Source organism: Rousettus aegyptiacus, unplaced genomic scaffold (assembly GCF_014176215.1).
Source record: "Rousettus aegyptiacus isolate mRouAeg1 unplaced genomic scaffold, mRouAeg1.p scaffold_m13_p_7, whole genome shotgun sequence".
Lineage (NCBI taxonomy): Eukaryota > Metazoa > Chordata > Mammalia > Chiroptera > Pteropodidae > Rousettus > Rousettus aegyptiacus.
The window spans coordinates 103,175,705-103,192,179 of NW_023416310.1; the positions used below are offsets into that span (position 1 = coordinate 103,175,705).

Below are 16,475 nucleotides of genomic sequence, written 5' to 3' on the forward strand. Positions count from 1 at the left end.
TCAGCGTTTTAGACCTCAGTTTCCTTATCTGAGGAGGGGCACAGTAACCCTGCCAAGCTTGCCCCTTCATGCTGTGAGACCCGCAGGGTGAAGCTGTGGCAGTGCCACACGACTGCTCTTTCTCCTGGTATTTCAGCCTGCCCTCTAGCCGCGGCCAGCATGTGCTGTGGTCACTGGTGGTGGATGTACTCCGGGGAGTGGATGTAACTGGCACACAAGCCAGGCGGAGGAGGCACGACTCTGGACTGCTTCTCTGGACTTGTGTCCTTGGGTCCTCAAGAGAGGCCTGAGAGGACAGCCCCCTTGGTGGCCAGCTAAGGGTCTCCTGCTTTTTTGCTCCTTTCTCATCTCTTACCAGAGCAGGAACTGGATTTTCTGCTCTGACTCGCAAACCCTGCTTGGGTACTGTGGAAGGCAGAATGCTGCATGCAAGCGCGCTGCTCGGAGAGAAAACCGCTTATAGAATAATTTCTCTAAACGACCTAACAGATGTTTGTGGTTTCCTTTTCCTTCTTGTTCTTTGCTTTTTCTAGACCCAAGCCATGAACGAGCTGGAGGGAATCTGCGATACTTTGAACGGTTGTTGGAAGAAGAAAGAGAGAAAATGGTATCGAATCAGACAGAAGCTGAGCTAACAACACAGGAAGGCATCTACGAGAGGCCTACGGACTACCTGCCCGAGAGGGATATCTACGAGAGCCTCTGTCGTGGGGAGGGTGTCAAACTGGTGAGACACGTGGCGGGGCAGGGGCCCAGGCTATGGACGTAGACTGTGGCCCTGGACAGGCAGATTTGGGGAGGATGTTCCTCTATCTGTACGTTGTTTGTCAGCATCTTCCCTAGATCTTTGTAGCATCTGCTGAGGCTGACGCATGGGCGTTCTTTGAGGGTTAAGGCAGGAAATGGTCTCCCCTCATGGCCCACGTGGAGTTTCAATCCTCGAACTTATTCCTGAGCTCCCCTCCCCACTCTGACATCCTTGGGTTACTGTCGAGAAGAAAACCGTGGGCGTAGACATGCCTCAAGCCCCAGGGGATGTTGTGGTCTATAGTCCCATCTGTAGTGAAGACAGAACATGTGCTGGAGTTTGGTGTTGGGTATCACTGGCCTTGGGGAGCCCTTGGATCCAGTGCTTCCTCAAGGAGGCGCAGGTGTGAGTCTGCTTTTCTGTGCCCATCTGCTTGGCTTCCACTGGCCCTTCCTCCTGGAAAGACTTCTTCCTTGTCCCAGCCCTTCAGAGCCACCCACACTTCTGTGAAAGAGGTCAGGGTTACCCTCTGCCACAGGACATGAGGTATTCTTGCAAAAGAAGAAACATTGCATGACTTGTGGAGTGTCATTTTATGCCCGTCCAGCTGAGGAGCTTTGGAGAAGTGGGAGGGAGCAGCTGCTGGATGGGGTGTGAGACTGGTATCTGCAGCCAGCCACTGGGACGGAGGGTCAGGACTCACTCGGCCTGTTGCTCTGTGCTCCCCAGACACCTCGGAGGCAGAAGAGGCTTTTCTGCAGGTACCACCATGGCAACAGGACACCACAGCTGCTCATCGCCCCCTTCAAAGAGGAGGACGAATGGGACAGCCCACACATCGTCAGGTACTACGATGTCATGTCTGATGAGGAGATCAACAGGATCAAGGAGATTGCTAAACCCAAAGTAGGTGTCTCTGCAGGCCCTTTTAGGGTCACTCATCTCTGGTACTGTGGGGCAGTTAGTTGCTTCTTCAGCTTGGCTGGCATCTGGCATGAGTTTGCTGTTGGGATACTGAGGTGCTGCAGACTCAGTTTGACCCTTTTGGGTCCAGTGGGGGATAAAATTGAGGAACCGATGTGGATGGCCAGGTGCCACGATAGAAGGGCACAGTGGGAGCAGGGCAGGCCCACAGTGAGTGTCAGCTCACCTGGTGGGGGGCTGGTGTGTGCGGGCAGATAGGGTGTTTGCCATGGGGTGCTGCCAAGCTGGGTCCTGTGGAGCCCCTGATTAGGACTGGGAAGTGATGGCTTCGAGCATAATGACCATCTTTACAGTATTGAGTCTTCTCATCCAAGAGCCCTCTGGTGTCTCCATTTATTGATATCTTTTAAAATTGTCTGCACAACACTCCGCACATTTCTTGTTAAGTTTATTCCTAGATAGTTTTTTGTTACTGTAACTTCACTTTGTTTCTTCATCATTATGTTTTTACTGGTTACATTATTATGTTAGTTTACTACGATAGGCTAAACTGTCAATTAAAGATATATTTCATAGGTATAGCTAATGTTTACTGAGTTTTTAAGCATATCAGGCCCTGTTGGTGATGAGCTTAGCTAGTACATCTGTTAAGCAGGCTCTGTCATTATCTTCATCTTATGCACGAGGAAACAGACTTGTGTAGGTCACAGCTAGTCAATGAGCCCACTCATTCCTCTTTTGGTTTTTAGCTGATTCTCTTGGGTTGTTCAGACAGTATTATCACCTTTAAATAAGAAACATGTTGTCTTCTCCTTGTTAATGGTTAATAGTACCTTTGTTTTTAGTGTCTTATTGAACTACCCAGAACTTCTGGAGCATTGATACTAGAGGCATCCTTGTCTTGTTCCTGAATTAGCTGGAAATTCCGTGGTATTTCACTGCTAAGTATACAGTTGGCTGTTGGTTTTGTATATATGCCTTCAGGTTATAAAGTTGTTCTGTTTCTAGTTCATGAAAGATTTGCTCCCATTCGACATCCTATCACTGGTGATTAGGAGGGAGGATTTAGTTGGACCCTCTATTGCTCTGATCCTAATAGGATTGTAGTGGCCAAGAGGCCAGTGCTCTTGAAGAGACATAAAGTAGGTTCCTGTCCTGGCCCCTGGACCTCATTTTGGAATGACCTTGGCTCGAGGTACTAGGACATCTAGTGCCTAGAGTTAGTTGCTGTACCATTGATGTGGCTGAGGGAGGGTCTAGCCAGTGTGTGTAGGGAATGGGGACTGGAGACCAGGACCCAGCCCTTTGCACTCCCTGGATCAGCTCCAAAGCCCTCCTGGGAAGAAAACTACTTTCCTGGTTGCCATGTGAGAGAGGCACTATTGTGCCAGAATTTCCTCCCTTGTCTCTCAGAGATTCTTCCTTTGTCCCTCAGACCTGGGCACTGAAATCAGTCAGTCTGCCTGCCTGCCTGCCTGCCTGCCTGCCTTCCTCCCTCCCTTCCTCCCTTCCTCCCTTTTTCTTTCTCTCTCTCTCTTCCCTCCCTCCCTTTCTCTCTCTCTTTCTCTCTCTCCCCACCTCCCTCTCCCCCTCCCCCTCCCTCCCTCTGTGTGTGTGTGTGTGTCAGTGTGTATGTGTGTGTGCATTCATGTGGGCATGTGCATGTATATGTGTGTGGCAGGGGCTGTGGTGGGAAGGGTTGGGAAAACTTGTCTTTGAATAGAAGCCATGTGAAGAGACAAACATGTTGGCCATTACAAGCCGACCTCTCCTTTCCGGAGTCTGTGAGGGACAGATGCTATGCTGGCTTTGAAGTAGGGCCGACGAGCTTAGCTCGGCCTGTGGGGAATGCTTGGCAGCTGTCTGTGAGTCTCCAGTCTGCTTTCAAAATAGCCCTGTCTGTCTCTGGGAGCAGAGCTCAGCTGCCCAGAACTGCCTGGTGGGTGTCAGGCCAGCAGTGAGGCTCAGATGCTTGGACGGAGTCTGGCTGCGGCTGTAGTTGTCATCAGGGAGAAGCCATAGACAGGAGTTCTCAGAGAAGCGCTCTGTCCCAGGTACGCTGGCCATCTTCCCAGAACGTGCTGCCTCAGCAGCACAGTGTCCAGGTTGGACAATCTCGCCTCCTGACCAGCCTTCTGGTCCATTCACTCCTCTCCATTCCTTCTGCCACCCCGGCCCAGGCCACCATCACCTCTTGCTCTGACTTCTGCCTTGACCTCCTCACTGGCCTCCTTGTTCCCATTCTGGTCCTTCCTTAGTCAACTTTCCGTGAAGCATCTACAGGGACCCTTCCTACATCAGATTGTGAGTATCCCTCCCCTGCGTAAAGCCTTCCCTCATTGGCCACAATGTCGCATCCAGGCCCGGCCCCCACTTGCCTCTTCAGCCTCTTCTCTTAGCTCTGACTTCTAATCCAGTCAGTGCCACACCCATCTTCATCCTGGGGCCTCTGCATTGCTGTTCTTTCCTCCTTCCCGTAATGCTCCCCCGCTTGACCAACTCCTCCTTACCCTTCAAGTCTCAGCTAGGTTGCCCTTCCTGTGGGAAACCATTCTTGACCCCACACGCTGAGCTCCCACAGACAACAAGCTTACCCTTCTTCCAGCTCTTCCCACGCTATGCGGCAATTACCCAGCTAGTTTCTGCCCTCCCCACTTGACTGAGTTGTATGAAGGCAGGAACCATGTCTCGGTCATTCAGCATAGTGCTGGGCACATAGTAGACACTCATTAAATTATTGAAATTAAGAGGAAGTACTCTTGGGTGGGCATATCTGGGTCTGTGGTCCCACCCATGTGAGGTCATTAGGATGGTCCATAGATAAAGCACTGCGGGCTGGCTCTGGGCAGCAGGTCCTTCTTGGGAGTGTCACTGTCCCTGTCTGTGGGGACTGGAGGAGATGAGGTAAGTGAGGGGCGTCTGTGTATGCGAAGTGTGTATGTGGGGCGGATGGCTTACAGGCAGCAGTTCACTTATTTTGACTTGTCGAGTCTTTTCTTGATTCTATCACCTGACCTTGCGAGTCTCTTAAAGGAGTAGAAACTGCCTCCCGCGTTTGCTCTGGTAGCAGCAGGAGCCCAGTGTGAGCTGAGGCAGCAGCAGAGTATTTGGGCAGGTTTCTTGGCAGAGAAGTCTGGTGAGGTTCAGAAGCTCAGAGGACTTGACCAAGTTGAAAGGAGCATGCGAGGTTGAGGCTCAGGCATGGTGGCACATCCTGACTGTGGTGGAAGCAGCCAAGCGGAGCTGTGCTCAGGCAGGGGTGGGCCTGGTGAGAAAGGGGGCTGTCCAGGAAGATGGGTGGACAGACAAAGCAGACTCCGTAGATATAATTCTGCAGATAGCATGGCTTGGGTGGGAGCAGGGGTGGGCAGTGACCAAGTGGTTCAGTGGCCAGAGTCTGACAACAGAGCAAGAATATAAGAGCCTCAGACTACTGCCCTGGCCTGGCTTGCAGTATCCTGGGGCCCTGGCTAGGGCCACTGCCTGTAAACCTTCTTCCCCCTTTGGCCTGACTGGCAAATCTGGTCCCAGTCTCTCCAGGAAAACACTCAAGGCAAAGAAGGATAAGTGTGCCCTCTCTTCCTGCCTTCCAGCTTGCACGAGCCACTGTTCGTGATCCCAAGACAGGCATCCTCACTGTTGCCAGCTACAGGGTTTCCAAAAGGTTAGCAAAGGTGATGGTGGTGCGGTGACTACTCAAGCCCCCAACTCCAGGGCCTCCCATTTGCTATCCAAGACTCCCAAGGGAGGGGTGGCTTTGCTTGTCTTACCTGCTAGCACCTCCCCGACTTAGAGCACTCACCCTGTGCTGCTGTTAGTGCTGGCCCTGACTCTGGGGAGAGAGTGCAAGGCCTCATCTAAGCCTGCCTTCCCCGCTTCTCTTCCTCTAACTTTGACTTAGCTCCTGGCTGGAGGAGGACGATGATCCTGTTGTGGCTCGAGTGAATCGTCGGATGCAGCACATCACAGGGCTGACAGTAAAGACTGCAGAATTATTGCAGGTATGGCTGGTCCTTGGGACCCTGGGAATAGGAGGGAAGGGGTATTTCTGGCTAACTGGTCTGTCCAGGGCCAGGGAGGCTTGTCCAACAAACTGTATGATAGCACAATGCTGTGAACAAGGAGCACCTCACACTGGGAAGCCAGGATTCACATGCCCACCAGCATTCAGCAGTTAGCATTCAACAAATATCGACCAAGTATTGTCTGTGTGCCCAGGTGTCATACTAGGAGCTAGGGTCAGTGCTGGGTACAGCAGGCCTATTCCTGCATTTTTGACTACAGAAGCTGACAACCTGAGTTGTTCCAGGGACACCTCTAAGAGAGCTATAAATATCTTCAGAGGTCATGGCTTATCCTTGTCAAATGCACTTGGAGGTAAAGTATTCTGTGACATGCTGGTAGAAGTGAGAGTCCTGGACCAGTTGTCTGGTGAAGGTGGAAGCCTCTTTTCAAAATACCCCCTGTGGGCCCCTAGCTTTCTGCCTATTTTAAAAGTGATTGTGAAGCCATATGCAGCTGAAAAGTTTTGGGTGAAGCTCCTAATAATGATTCTTTGGTCTGTTGGATTCAAGTCAGCACTGGCCATGCTCCTTGCTGAATATCAGAACTTCTGGGTTCTGTTCTAAATTGAGGACCAGGACATTGCCTGAGAAATTTTGCTACCTTTTTTCTGGTCTCTTGTAACTATTTGGCCAGAGTTTCTGTGTATTCACCTTTAGGCTTGGCATTTGGGTCTCATCAACTGTGCATCTCATTAGAATATTGAACCGAAGATCATTGGGAAAAGATTCTCTGAACTTTTGCCTTGGACACAGCCAAGCACATCAGTGTGCATGCACTCTCCCTCCCCTCCCCTCCCCTCCCCTCCCCTCCCCTCCCTTCCCCTCCCCACCCTTCCCCTCCCCTCTCCTCCCCTCTTTCGTTCCCTGCATAGCTGTGTCAGCAATCAGAAAGCCAAATTTGTAGGTCATCTTTATAGATTTGTGTGAAGTCTGCCACAGTTTTTATAAACATGCCGATCATGTCATAAACAGTCTTGTGAAAACTTTATGTAATCTTTTCAGTTCACTTCAACTTAGTGAATTGTTCAGCCTGATTTTTAAGTAAGTTCTGCAAACACATGATAAAGGATTTCTGTCACATCTCCCACTTCCTCCTTCTGTGTGAGAACACGTCTATTTCAAGAGCAATAAGGGCTTTCGGTGGACGAGGTACATCCCTGTTGGCATTGTTGTGCTTCATATCTTCCTGGAGCAGGGTTTTTTGGTTGTTGTTAGGATACCTGCCCCTGCTTCCTGTGCATCAGAGCTGAAGGTAGGAGTCTCATGGTCCTGATCGAGGATGACATTCTGCTTGATTGGCTGATTTTGTATATACCCTGGATCAAAGGGCTAAGAAGACTGGATGGGACCTGTGCCCCTGCTGCTTTCCTGGCTGGCCTTCTGGCTGCACCCTCTATAACCTATGTGACACATAACCCCAGAAGACAGCACCTTCGTGTTTGGACTGGCCTTTCTGCCACACTGTGGCTTCATCTCCTCTGACCTTTCATCATGTTCTAGCTCAAAGGATGTTGGGGACCTGAATGCCAGCACTCCTGGGGGAGGGGCTCTTACAGTCAAGGCTCTTTTGGAACGTCCAGACCACTTTCAGGGATCTGAGACACCGTTTTTGTTTGTTTCTTCTTCTTGGAGCTGCCCCAGTGTTTCCTTTGCTATCCAGCGGTGTTGTAAATGTTGATTCTGCCTGGTTGGGGGCACAGGCACCCGGGCTTCAGTACCTGTCTCTATGTGCACGTTCCACATGGATTGCGTGCAGCATGATAAATGCCTAGGTACCTGCAACAGCCTGCACACCATGGTCCCTGTGGGAATACCGCAGGCTTCTGGAAAGGAACTGGTTCTTCTGGACCTCTGTGGTTGCTACCTGTTGACGTTCGTTCAGCTATAGTTCAGTTTGTTCAACTGAAGTGTTTGCTATAGGTCATTTAGAAAAAGGAAGGGAAATTGAGATTTTCTTGTGAATTGGATGAGGGCCAGATAGAGGAAGAGAAGCTGCACTGCTAGAATTTTCTAAGATTGAAGACACTTCTGAATTGATGTCTCAGCCTCACCAAAAAGTAATTTCTAACCATTTTTTTGCTTTCACTTTGATCTCAGCATCATAAAAGACCATGTCTTTCAAATAACTGACTCTAAAGATTCAAACCTAAAGATTCAAATGAATACCTCCTCACAGGAATCAGTTTCGATATCCAGTTCCTTGTTATTAAAGGTGTGAGTCTGGAGACTGGAGTTCGCCCATACAATGAATCCGATTGCTGCAAATCCAGAAGTTCCTATGACACTTGGACTATATGGGGACAGTATTAAATAATGTAGGCACAATAGCTCCAGCACCATGATCAAATGCAACTCTCCAACTGTTAAAATATGAACCAGCTAGAGCAGTGCAGCTTCTTTTGCTCCCTGGCCTCTGACGGTGTAAGTACTACATCCAACAAATGGGGGTGTTGGAAAATGCAGCCGTGCTTGGCAGCTCCAACAAGTAGTGATTGAATTTTCCTGAGTGCAGTAGCATACTAATCACAGTCATGTTTAAAATTTTCTCGGAAGTTCTCAACTAGAGTAGATCCAAAGCAAAAGCATTTGTACTGTCACTTCATCAACTTCTCTAGCACTTTCCTTTCTAGATATACTTCCAGCCATTGGGCCACCTGCCGAACCAGCCTCCTGCACCATAGACAGGATTTCCCCCAATTTTTGACATGGGAATCTTGAAGGCCGAAGCAATAGATGACAGCCATTTTCATCTACTGAGTCTTCATATTGCAATTTTTATTTTTGTGGAGACTTAAAATCATGCTGCCCAAATTCTGCACTTTGTCACATTAGACAAATATTGTTTGTGCTCCAACGTGAAGATTTCCTCTCTCGTAAAGCCCACACTACCTTTCCCTCCCTCATGTCTAAAGGCCTCTATTATTGCCAGTTTTGCTCTCACCTAACTGTTGGTGTGGCCAAAAAGGATATACCAAAGCTCCCAATTTTCTGAGGACTCATAGCTGAGCCTCAAAGGTTTTTAGGGTTTCCCAGATGGACATTGATGGTGCCACTTGATAGCCATCTTTTATATCAGATCTTGTACTTCTTATTGAACTTCGTCTCTGTCTACTGAAGCTAAAATAACCATTGTAACTTAGAACTTACATTGTGCTGATAAACTTCACAAAGGCATTTACAATTTTCTAATCCAGTTAATGATACCAGCTAGTTGCTGTGGCTGAGGTGGCTCAGGTCATGTTTTAGGCCTCTGCTGGGGACACTGAGGTAGAGTAGCAGTTCTTGCAGAAGTACTCCATGCAGTGGGCCACTGTGGGGGACATGTTAGCCCTGCCCAGCCTGTCCAGGAACAGCTGCTGGGACACCATGATAGGCAGGAGCAGTGCCTGGCACAGAATAGCTCCCAAACTAGCATTAAAAAAAAAAAAAAAAAAAAAAAAATCCCAGCCTTGAGTTTGTTATCGGCTTTCCTCTGGATTAGTTTCATTATCTCCCAAAGAGGGCCTGCCTCAAGGGCTCCCCCTGCTGCCATCTGAGTGTCTCCAAAGGGCTGAGCGGCCCATCGTGTTCTGTTTGGGAAGCCACATTTGTGCTGCAGCCTTACTCTTCCCCTAGCTCTAGAGCTGTTTATCTGTGCTGACAGGGCATAGTTACTCTCCACACTAGTCTTGGGGGTTTTCATTTGGGATTTATGTTGTTCTGGTTACCTGGAGAGATAGTACCCCTGGAGAGATGGGCTGCCTCATGGTTTGTTCATGCTGCTAACAAGCTCCACCACTGCTCTTTCCCACCAGGTTGCTAATTATGGAATGGGAGGACAGTACGAGCCACATTTTGACTTCTCTAGGGTAAGGCCCAAACCACCAGTGCTTTTAAAGAGCCCTGCCCCAGCTGGTTTGAGAAGGTTGGAGCTTTGGAAGCACTTCAGCCTCCATGCCAGGCACCCCCACCTCATGAGGGCCAACTCTTTGGTACTGGAGAAGCCCAAATCTGGTACCACAGCCCAACACAGCCTGGCTGTTTCCCTTGTGATGAAGGGTGTGTTCTTCCCGCCCAACTCTGGCATTCTTTGCCCTGACTCTAAAGCAGAGGACCTCACTAGGTCTCTGTGAAAGCTGTTCCTGCCCCCTTTACCATGTTCCTGCCCTGGCAGGGTTTACTTGGCAGCCTTGGCCCATGGGCCAGGCTGATGTACGTATCACACATTTGTTACCTTTTCTGTCCCTTTTGGTCCCAATCCTGTGGGTGGTGGGTGAAATCAGTTGCAAACTTGGGTGAAAGTTGTTGTTTGTTGCAGCGACCTTTTGACAGCGGCCTCAAAACGGAAGGGAATAGGTTAGCGACGTTTCTTAACTATGTAAGTATAGGGTCCAGGCCCGCCTGTTCACTCTCACTTAATTTTATAGAACGATGAGCAAGATGTTTTCAAGCATTTAGGGACGGGGAATCGTGTGGCCACGTTCTTAAACTACGTGAGTATGATGTGTGCAGTGTATGGGCCTTAAGGGGAGCCTGGGTCTAGAATGCTCTCTTATATCCATCCACGCCTATCAGGGCTGATACCACCAGCATTGCTCAACAGCTGGGTCCTTCAGGCCCTCAGCACCCTTCTTGGCTGGAGGAGAGACTTAGCCTCTGTTTTCATCTGCAGACTCCCCCACCCTCCAGGACTTTCCTGTCCCTGGCTCCTTTTTTAGGGGCCCAGTGTTAGTCTGGACTTGTGGCGCAGGTGCCCTGGAAGGTTCCCTCATTGGCAGCAAAGTTAGGAGGCAGCCATGAGGTCCTCTTAGATGAAACATGCCTTTGTTTCCCCAGACCTGGTGCCCGCCTCCCACCTGCTGCCTGTGTTCCAGCCACAGGCCATCGGGTTTACCTCTCACATGAGGGACAGTTCCCGCTCCCCTGTGCTGAGAGAGCCAGCTGGGAAGAGGCAAAAAAACTGTCAAGAAACTTAGAGACAGAAGCCCTTGTCCATTTTTTTCCTTTGGTCTCTCATTTACATTTTATTGTATGGTTTTTATGTGCTGGGGACTGCCATGAACATGCTGGTGAGTGGGACTCTCTTGTAAGGCTCATGGTCTAATATGAGAGGCTTACTTTAAATGTAAGAGAGGTAATTGTTTAGTTACTATGGTGACAAGTGCTTTGATGAAGTAGCTCAGGCTTGGGGTTCAGAGAAGGCCTCCCTTGGGAAGTAACGTGTCAATATTGAGATTTGAAGATTGGGTGGAAATTAGCGGGTGGAACTTGGAAAGTGTGTAGAGACCTGGAAGCGGGAAGGAGCGTGGGATGTTGGAAAAATAGAAAAGGCTGATGGCTCAGAGGCACTGCATGAATTGAGAGTGGCTAAAGAGAGAGGCTGGGGAGACCGACAGGGCCTTTGGGTTCTAGAAAAGAGTTTGGATTTAATCCCCAGGGCAGTGGCCATGAGGAGTTTTCATCTTACTCATTTTCCATGTCTGTCAAGTGCCCTTCTGTCTGGTATGTGTCCTGTGGAAATATTTATTAGCTCCAAATATTATTACATTATAGGCAAAAAACTTGAAGTGAGAGAGCCAGACGAGAAAGAAGTGGTACTTTGGGCATGAGTTGTGGCACACTCTGAGTGTGAATGCAGCCTCACTTCCATGGAACTTCTGTTTATTTTGAGGCCTCACCATGGGAGAGAGCAGGGCCTCTGAAGAGACAGTGCTCTCCCTGGGGAAGGCGCTGCTCCGAGAGGGTGAAGGTCTCGCTAGAGCAGGTTATTAGAACCAGCCTACAGCAGGGCCATAAATGGTGTTGGAAGCAGCAGGGAGCTCATGGGACACAGTGGCCTAGGCGAGGCCCAGGCTAGATGGGGTACAATGGGTCAGGAGTCGGCAGGCATCTCTGAGTAGAGACTCAGATTGTTCCCATCTGAGGACAGCTGGGATATGGGTCTTCTGCAGGCCTACAGCTCTTGAGTGCCCATGGCATGAAGACTTTTGGCGAATCACACAGATTAAGCAGGGTTTAGGGAGGGGCAGGGCATGGGGAGAGCCTTTCTGGGCTGAAGGGCTGGCTGGCTGTGGATCTGAGCCTCCAAGAAGTGCTGCTCATGCTCAGAGGAGGGTGATCTGCACACCTTGTCATGCCCTTTGTGGCTCAGTTGCTCTGAGAGCCTTGAGTAGAAGGGCCAAGCTGTATGCCTTGTGTTCCCAGATGAGCGATGTAGAAGCTGGTGGTGCCACTGTCTTTCCTGATCTGGGGGCTGCAATCTGGCCTAAGAAGGTAAGTTCTGGTTCTTGTGGGTCATGTTGAAGCAGGACTTCGGTCCCCCATTCCCATTCTTCAGCCTGCTTAACTTACTGGGAGGGGCCTTAGTCCCTTCCTGCCTGAACTCTGACCTTGTGACTTCAGCTTCTATCTGGGGAAAAGGAGTGGGTAGGGAGGTCCCTTTAAGAGAAGCTAGGTTTCCAGACATCCATCATCCTTGAAGGGTAGGTGCTTTCTGAGGAACTTCTTTATCACTGGAGTCTCAGAGCCCTTGCCCCCTGTACACAGGAAAGTGAGGGCGTTTCTGCTTAGGGAGAGGCTTTGTGGTGCTTGGGGTCAGGTTCTCGAGCCCAGTCTCTAAGGATGTGGTTTGACAGGCCATCTCTTTTCCCAGGGCACAGCAGTATTCTGGTACAACCTCCTGAGGAGTGGAGAAGGTGACTACAGAACAAGACACGCGGCCTGCCCCGTGCTTGTGGGCTGCAAGTGGGGTGAGTGGCTTAAAGTGTGGTGTTGGCCTTGGTAGCCTAAGTCTGGGCTTTAGTGGCTGGCTTTAAGCTCTGAGCTGGTAGACAACTGCTGCCAGATTTTCCCTTAAAAATTTTTTTTTCCTCTTGCTAACTGGTAGTCCCATCTAGCCATGTAGCTTTCCACTCAGCTGATTATGTGCCAAGACAACCATTTGGGATCACTCTCAGAGTTGCCAAGAGAGTTGAAGAAGCCCCAAGTAAGACTATCACAGGCATCAGAGGTCCAGGATGGCTCCCCAGACAAGTGGACTCTGGCAGGGGTTCTGAGGGAGAGCTGGAATCAGAGGGGAACAGGTGTCCTAAGCAAGCAAGGCCCACATGGAACAAGGCACAGGCTGAAACCAGCATCATAGGTGTGAGGACTGGCTGCCTTTGTCACCTGAATAATGGGAGACCTGTGGAACAGGAGCCAAGAGATGAGGTTTGAGACAGGGACACCACCACAGAGGTGGAAGCTTGAGCCTTCTGGAAGCAGCTGTGGTGAGTGAGCTATGGAGAGGCCTGAACTGGGCTCTGACAGGAAGTGATCATAAAGAGATGAGTTTGTAGCCCTCCTGGGGAGTTTTGGGGATAAATAGTGATAGGTTTAAAGAAAATTAAGCAAATTAAAAAGAAAATCGAGGCAATTGCTGACTTTAGGGAAAAGTAAAAATTGTACAAGAGAAGAAATATAAGTATAATCTATTAGGTAGCTCATGTGTGAGTTGTATTTATATGATATAATGTAAACACTTAATATGAATTTAACTAAAACTTGTGGTTTAACTCTACTAGGAAGACAGGAGGGAATAAGTATATATTTTAGGGTTAAAAGAATTCCAGAATTGGAAGTAAGAAATAGCACTATAAGCATGTTATTTAGAAAAATGAAGATAAATATCAGAAGAATCAACTAAAGAAGTTGAATATCTTCTGGGGATTAGTGGTGAGAATGGATAGGTAGGGAGATTGCCGTTTATGATTATAAACTTTGTAGATGGTTTGAGATTTTTCAATGAAGTATGTGTATTACTTTTAAATTATACTTAAAAAGCTCTATGATTTCAGTAGTGCATTAGAATAAGTTTGTTTTATTCACTGTGCAAGAGTCTATGTTGAGGAATGAAATGGTGATTCATGTGCACCTGAGATACAACTTTAGGTGACAGATAGAGCTAGCACCAGCTCTGCCTCTTTGTTACCCACAGCACGCAGATTGGATCTGCTGACCCACAGCTCCTGAGCTTGATGTCCAGGCCCTCCACAGTCCTGACAGGCTTCCTCATCCTCATCTCCTACCTCTCAGTTCCCACCTGCCACAGTCGAGTAATATCAAGCTTCTTGGGGTCCTTAACACACACACACCAGGGTGGTTCCTACTTTGATGTCTTTCTCGCACTTTTCCCGTTTCCTGGACCCCCTTGGCATAGGAACCATCATGGCCTGTCTTGTCTTCTTTCCTAGACAACTCCCGTTCAACTTCATATCCCATGTCTGGAGGTTCCCCTTCCTCCACATAATTAGATGCCCTTTGACTCTGTTTCTATGGCAGCTTTATACACGTCTCTCTTGTGTCACTGGCAGACTTATACAATTATCTGTCTTCCTCACAAGCTCCTGAACAACTTGAGGCCTGAGACCATGTTGTACTTACATCTGATTCTCAGGGCCCAGTACGAGTTCCATCATGAAGGAGCCATTAATTTTGGGCGCTGAACTAAACAACAGGATTGTAACATACTTTCTGTCTGTTCACAGTCTCCAATAAGTGGTTCCATGAACGAGGACAGGAGTTCTTGAGGCCGTGTGGATCAACAGAAGTTGACTGACATCCTTTTCTGCCCTTCGTCTTCCTGGCCCTTCAGCCTTTTGTCTTCAAGCTCAACGTGACAGACACCATTCTATGTTCCAGCCCCTGTCAGGCGGGTCTTTGGAGTAGTAAATGTCTGGAGCAGAGAGAGTGGACAGGGGAGAGTTGTTGGTGATCTTGGTCCCAGCCTCTCTGGTCAGCCTGTGCCATCTCAGGTCAGAGCTGCTGTAGCAGAGTCAGGCTGTCTAGCACCTAGCAAGGTGCCTTTGTACCTCAGATGATTTAGGTGTGAGATGTTTCAATGAACCAAAGTTCTGATAACTTGTTTACATGTTTGTTTTTATGGCATTTCTATTAATGTGGCTTTAACCAAAAAATAAAATGTCCCTGCCAGAGCCTTAAAGAGCCTTATTTGGAGGTTTTTTGTTTGTGTGTTTGTTTGTTTGTTTGTTTGTTTTAAGACAGTTAACTTTTACCAATTCACCATTTCCTATGCATCTCTGTGGAGGTAGAACCTGGGTAATGAATACTTCAGTGGCAAAACCCTGACCTTGAGTACTGGATTTGGCTTTAACATTTATATCTCCTACAAGCATTAGTGTCCTTTCTGGAAAGCAAGGGAAATAGTCTCTCTCTGCCTCCCAGAGAACAGAGAGATCATAATATGTTCACAATTGTGATGCTGTTATAATTTGAAATCTATTTTAAAATTTGAGACATACACACAGAATTGTGAAACTCAGATGTACAGTTTAAAGGCTGTGAAGGTGCACACAAGCACCTGTGTCACCAGCGTGCAGATCATTTTCAAATCTACACCCAGGAGCCCCTTGTGAGCCTCTCTTGGATCACATCTCCCACTCTGCCCACCCCACTCTGCCCCCCTAGTACCTTGGCAGTAACCATTGTCTGTCTAGTGATTTGTGGTAGTCATTCCTTGGTTCTTCTTTGCAGTTTTACTACCTGTGTCTCTATCCCTAAACAAGTAGTCATCTTGTTTTCCCTGATTTTTGAACTTTTTGTAAATGGAGCCAGAGTATATTTTGCAGGGAGTTTGGCTTCTTTCATTCAGTTGTTATTTTTAAGATTAATACATGTCGTTCTATAGCTGTAGTTTGTTTTAATTTGTATAGTTTACTGTTTTGTTAAATGTATATGGTGAGACAATACCTTAATATATCCAGTATAGTATTGATAGACATTTGAGTTGGTTTCAGTTTTATTAATAATGCTGCTCTTTTTATATGTGAATCCTGATGCACATAAACACATATATCTGTAGAATATATATCTAAAAGTAGAAATGCTGCATCTTAGTAAGCGAGTCTTCAATCTTATCACATAATGTATTACAGAGTGGTTATGCCCATTCCCACCAGGAGTAAATGAGAGATCCCAAACTTCTCCAATATTTGTAATTGTTACACTTCTGCATTTTACATGGTTTGTGTGGTATCTATTTTAACACAATTGTTAATGACATCATACCTTTTAGTATGTTTATTTGTCTTTATTTCTTTAACTGCCTATTCAAGTCTTTCTCATACTGATTCATAGGAATTTCTAATATATTATGGACACCAGGTCTGTTGGTTATATGTTTTACAAATGTCATCTTTTTTCTAGATTGTCTTTTCACGCTTAGTTCTGTCTTGATGAATAGTTCTTAATTTTTATGTCAAGTTTATCAAGTTTTTCCTTTTCGATTTATGTTTTTTATGTCTTGTTTGAGAAATTCTTCTATACCCAAAGATTACGAAGGTATTTTCTTATTTTCTAAAAGCATTATAGTTTTGTCTTTTTTCTTTATGTCCCTTAATACACTTGGGTTTTATTTTTGTATTATAGTATGAGGTAGAAAGGCTGACTTAAAAAATCTTTTTGCGTATTTTATTAGGGTAGGATAGGCTTATACTATAGGAATGAAATAACCCCTAACTCTCAGTGGCATAATTTATAAAACTGTGCCTCATGCAAAAAATCACTGGGTCTAGAGCGACTGCTGCCTGTCTACTACCATCTGATTTCCCTCTAATGCTTTCCACTGGCAGAACCTAACAGGAAGCCAGCTGGTAAGGGCATCTGAGAAATGTAGTTTACAGAATTACAACTCTAGTATAGCAGCAGAATATAGAAGGATGAGCCGAGCATAGAGCTGAGAAATAACAGAAAAATTACTGGCA

At 47.5% G+C, this 16,475-nt stretch overlaps 1 protein-coding gene across 10 annotated transcripts in view; it reads left to right on the forward strand.

Moving 5' to 3' along the window:
- Positions 1–14,703, forward strand: part of P4HA2 (prolyl 4-hydroxylase subunit alpha 2) — a 31,717-nt gene extending 17,014 nt beyond the window's left edge. For 6 of the 10 annotated variants that reach the window (XM_016118437.2, XM_016118442.2, XM_016118438.2 and 3 more), the window contains 9 exons: positions 534–727; positions 1,478–1,654; positions 5,266–5,336; positions 5,574–5,673; positions 9,531–9,584; positions 10,143–10,208; positions 11,920–11,988; positions 12,368–12,464; positions 14,241–14,703. In XM_016118437.2, coding sequence (XP_015973923.2) covers positions 534–727; positions 1,478–1,654; positions 5,266–5,336; positions 5,574–5,673; positions 9,531–9,584; positions 10,143–10,208; positions 11,920–11,988; positions 12,368–12,464; positions 14,241–14,311 — 899 coding nt within the window. In that variant the 3' untranslated portion in view covers positions 14,312–14,703. Of the gene's footprint in view, positions 1–533; positions 728–1,477; positions 1,655–5,265; positions 5,337–5,573; positions 5,674–9,530; positions 9,585–10,033; positions 10,094–10,142; positions 10,209–11,919; positions 11,989–12,367; positions 12,465–14,240 lie in introns of all 10 variants that reach the window. The other 4 variants (XM_016118441.2, XM_016118444.2, XM_016118443.2 and 1 more) reach the window with 2 other exon arrangements.
- The last annotated feature ends 1,772 nt before the right edge of the window (positions 14,704–16,475 follow it).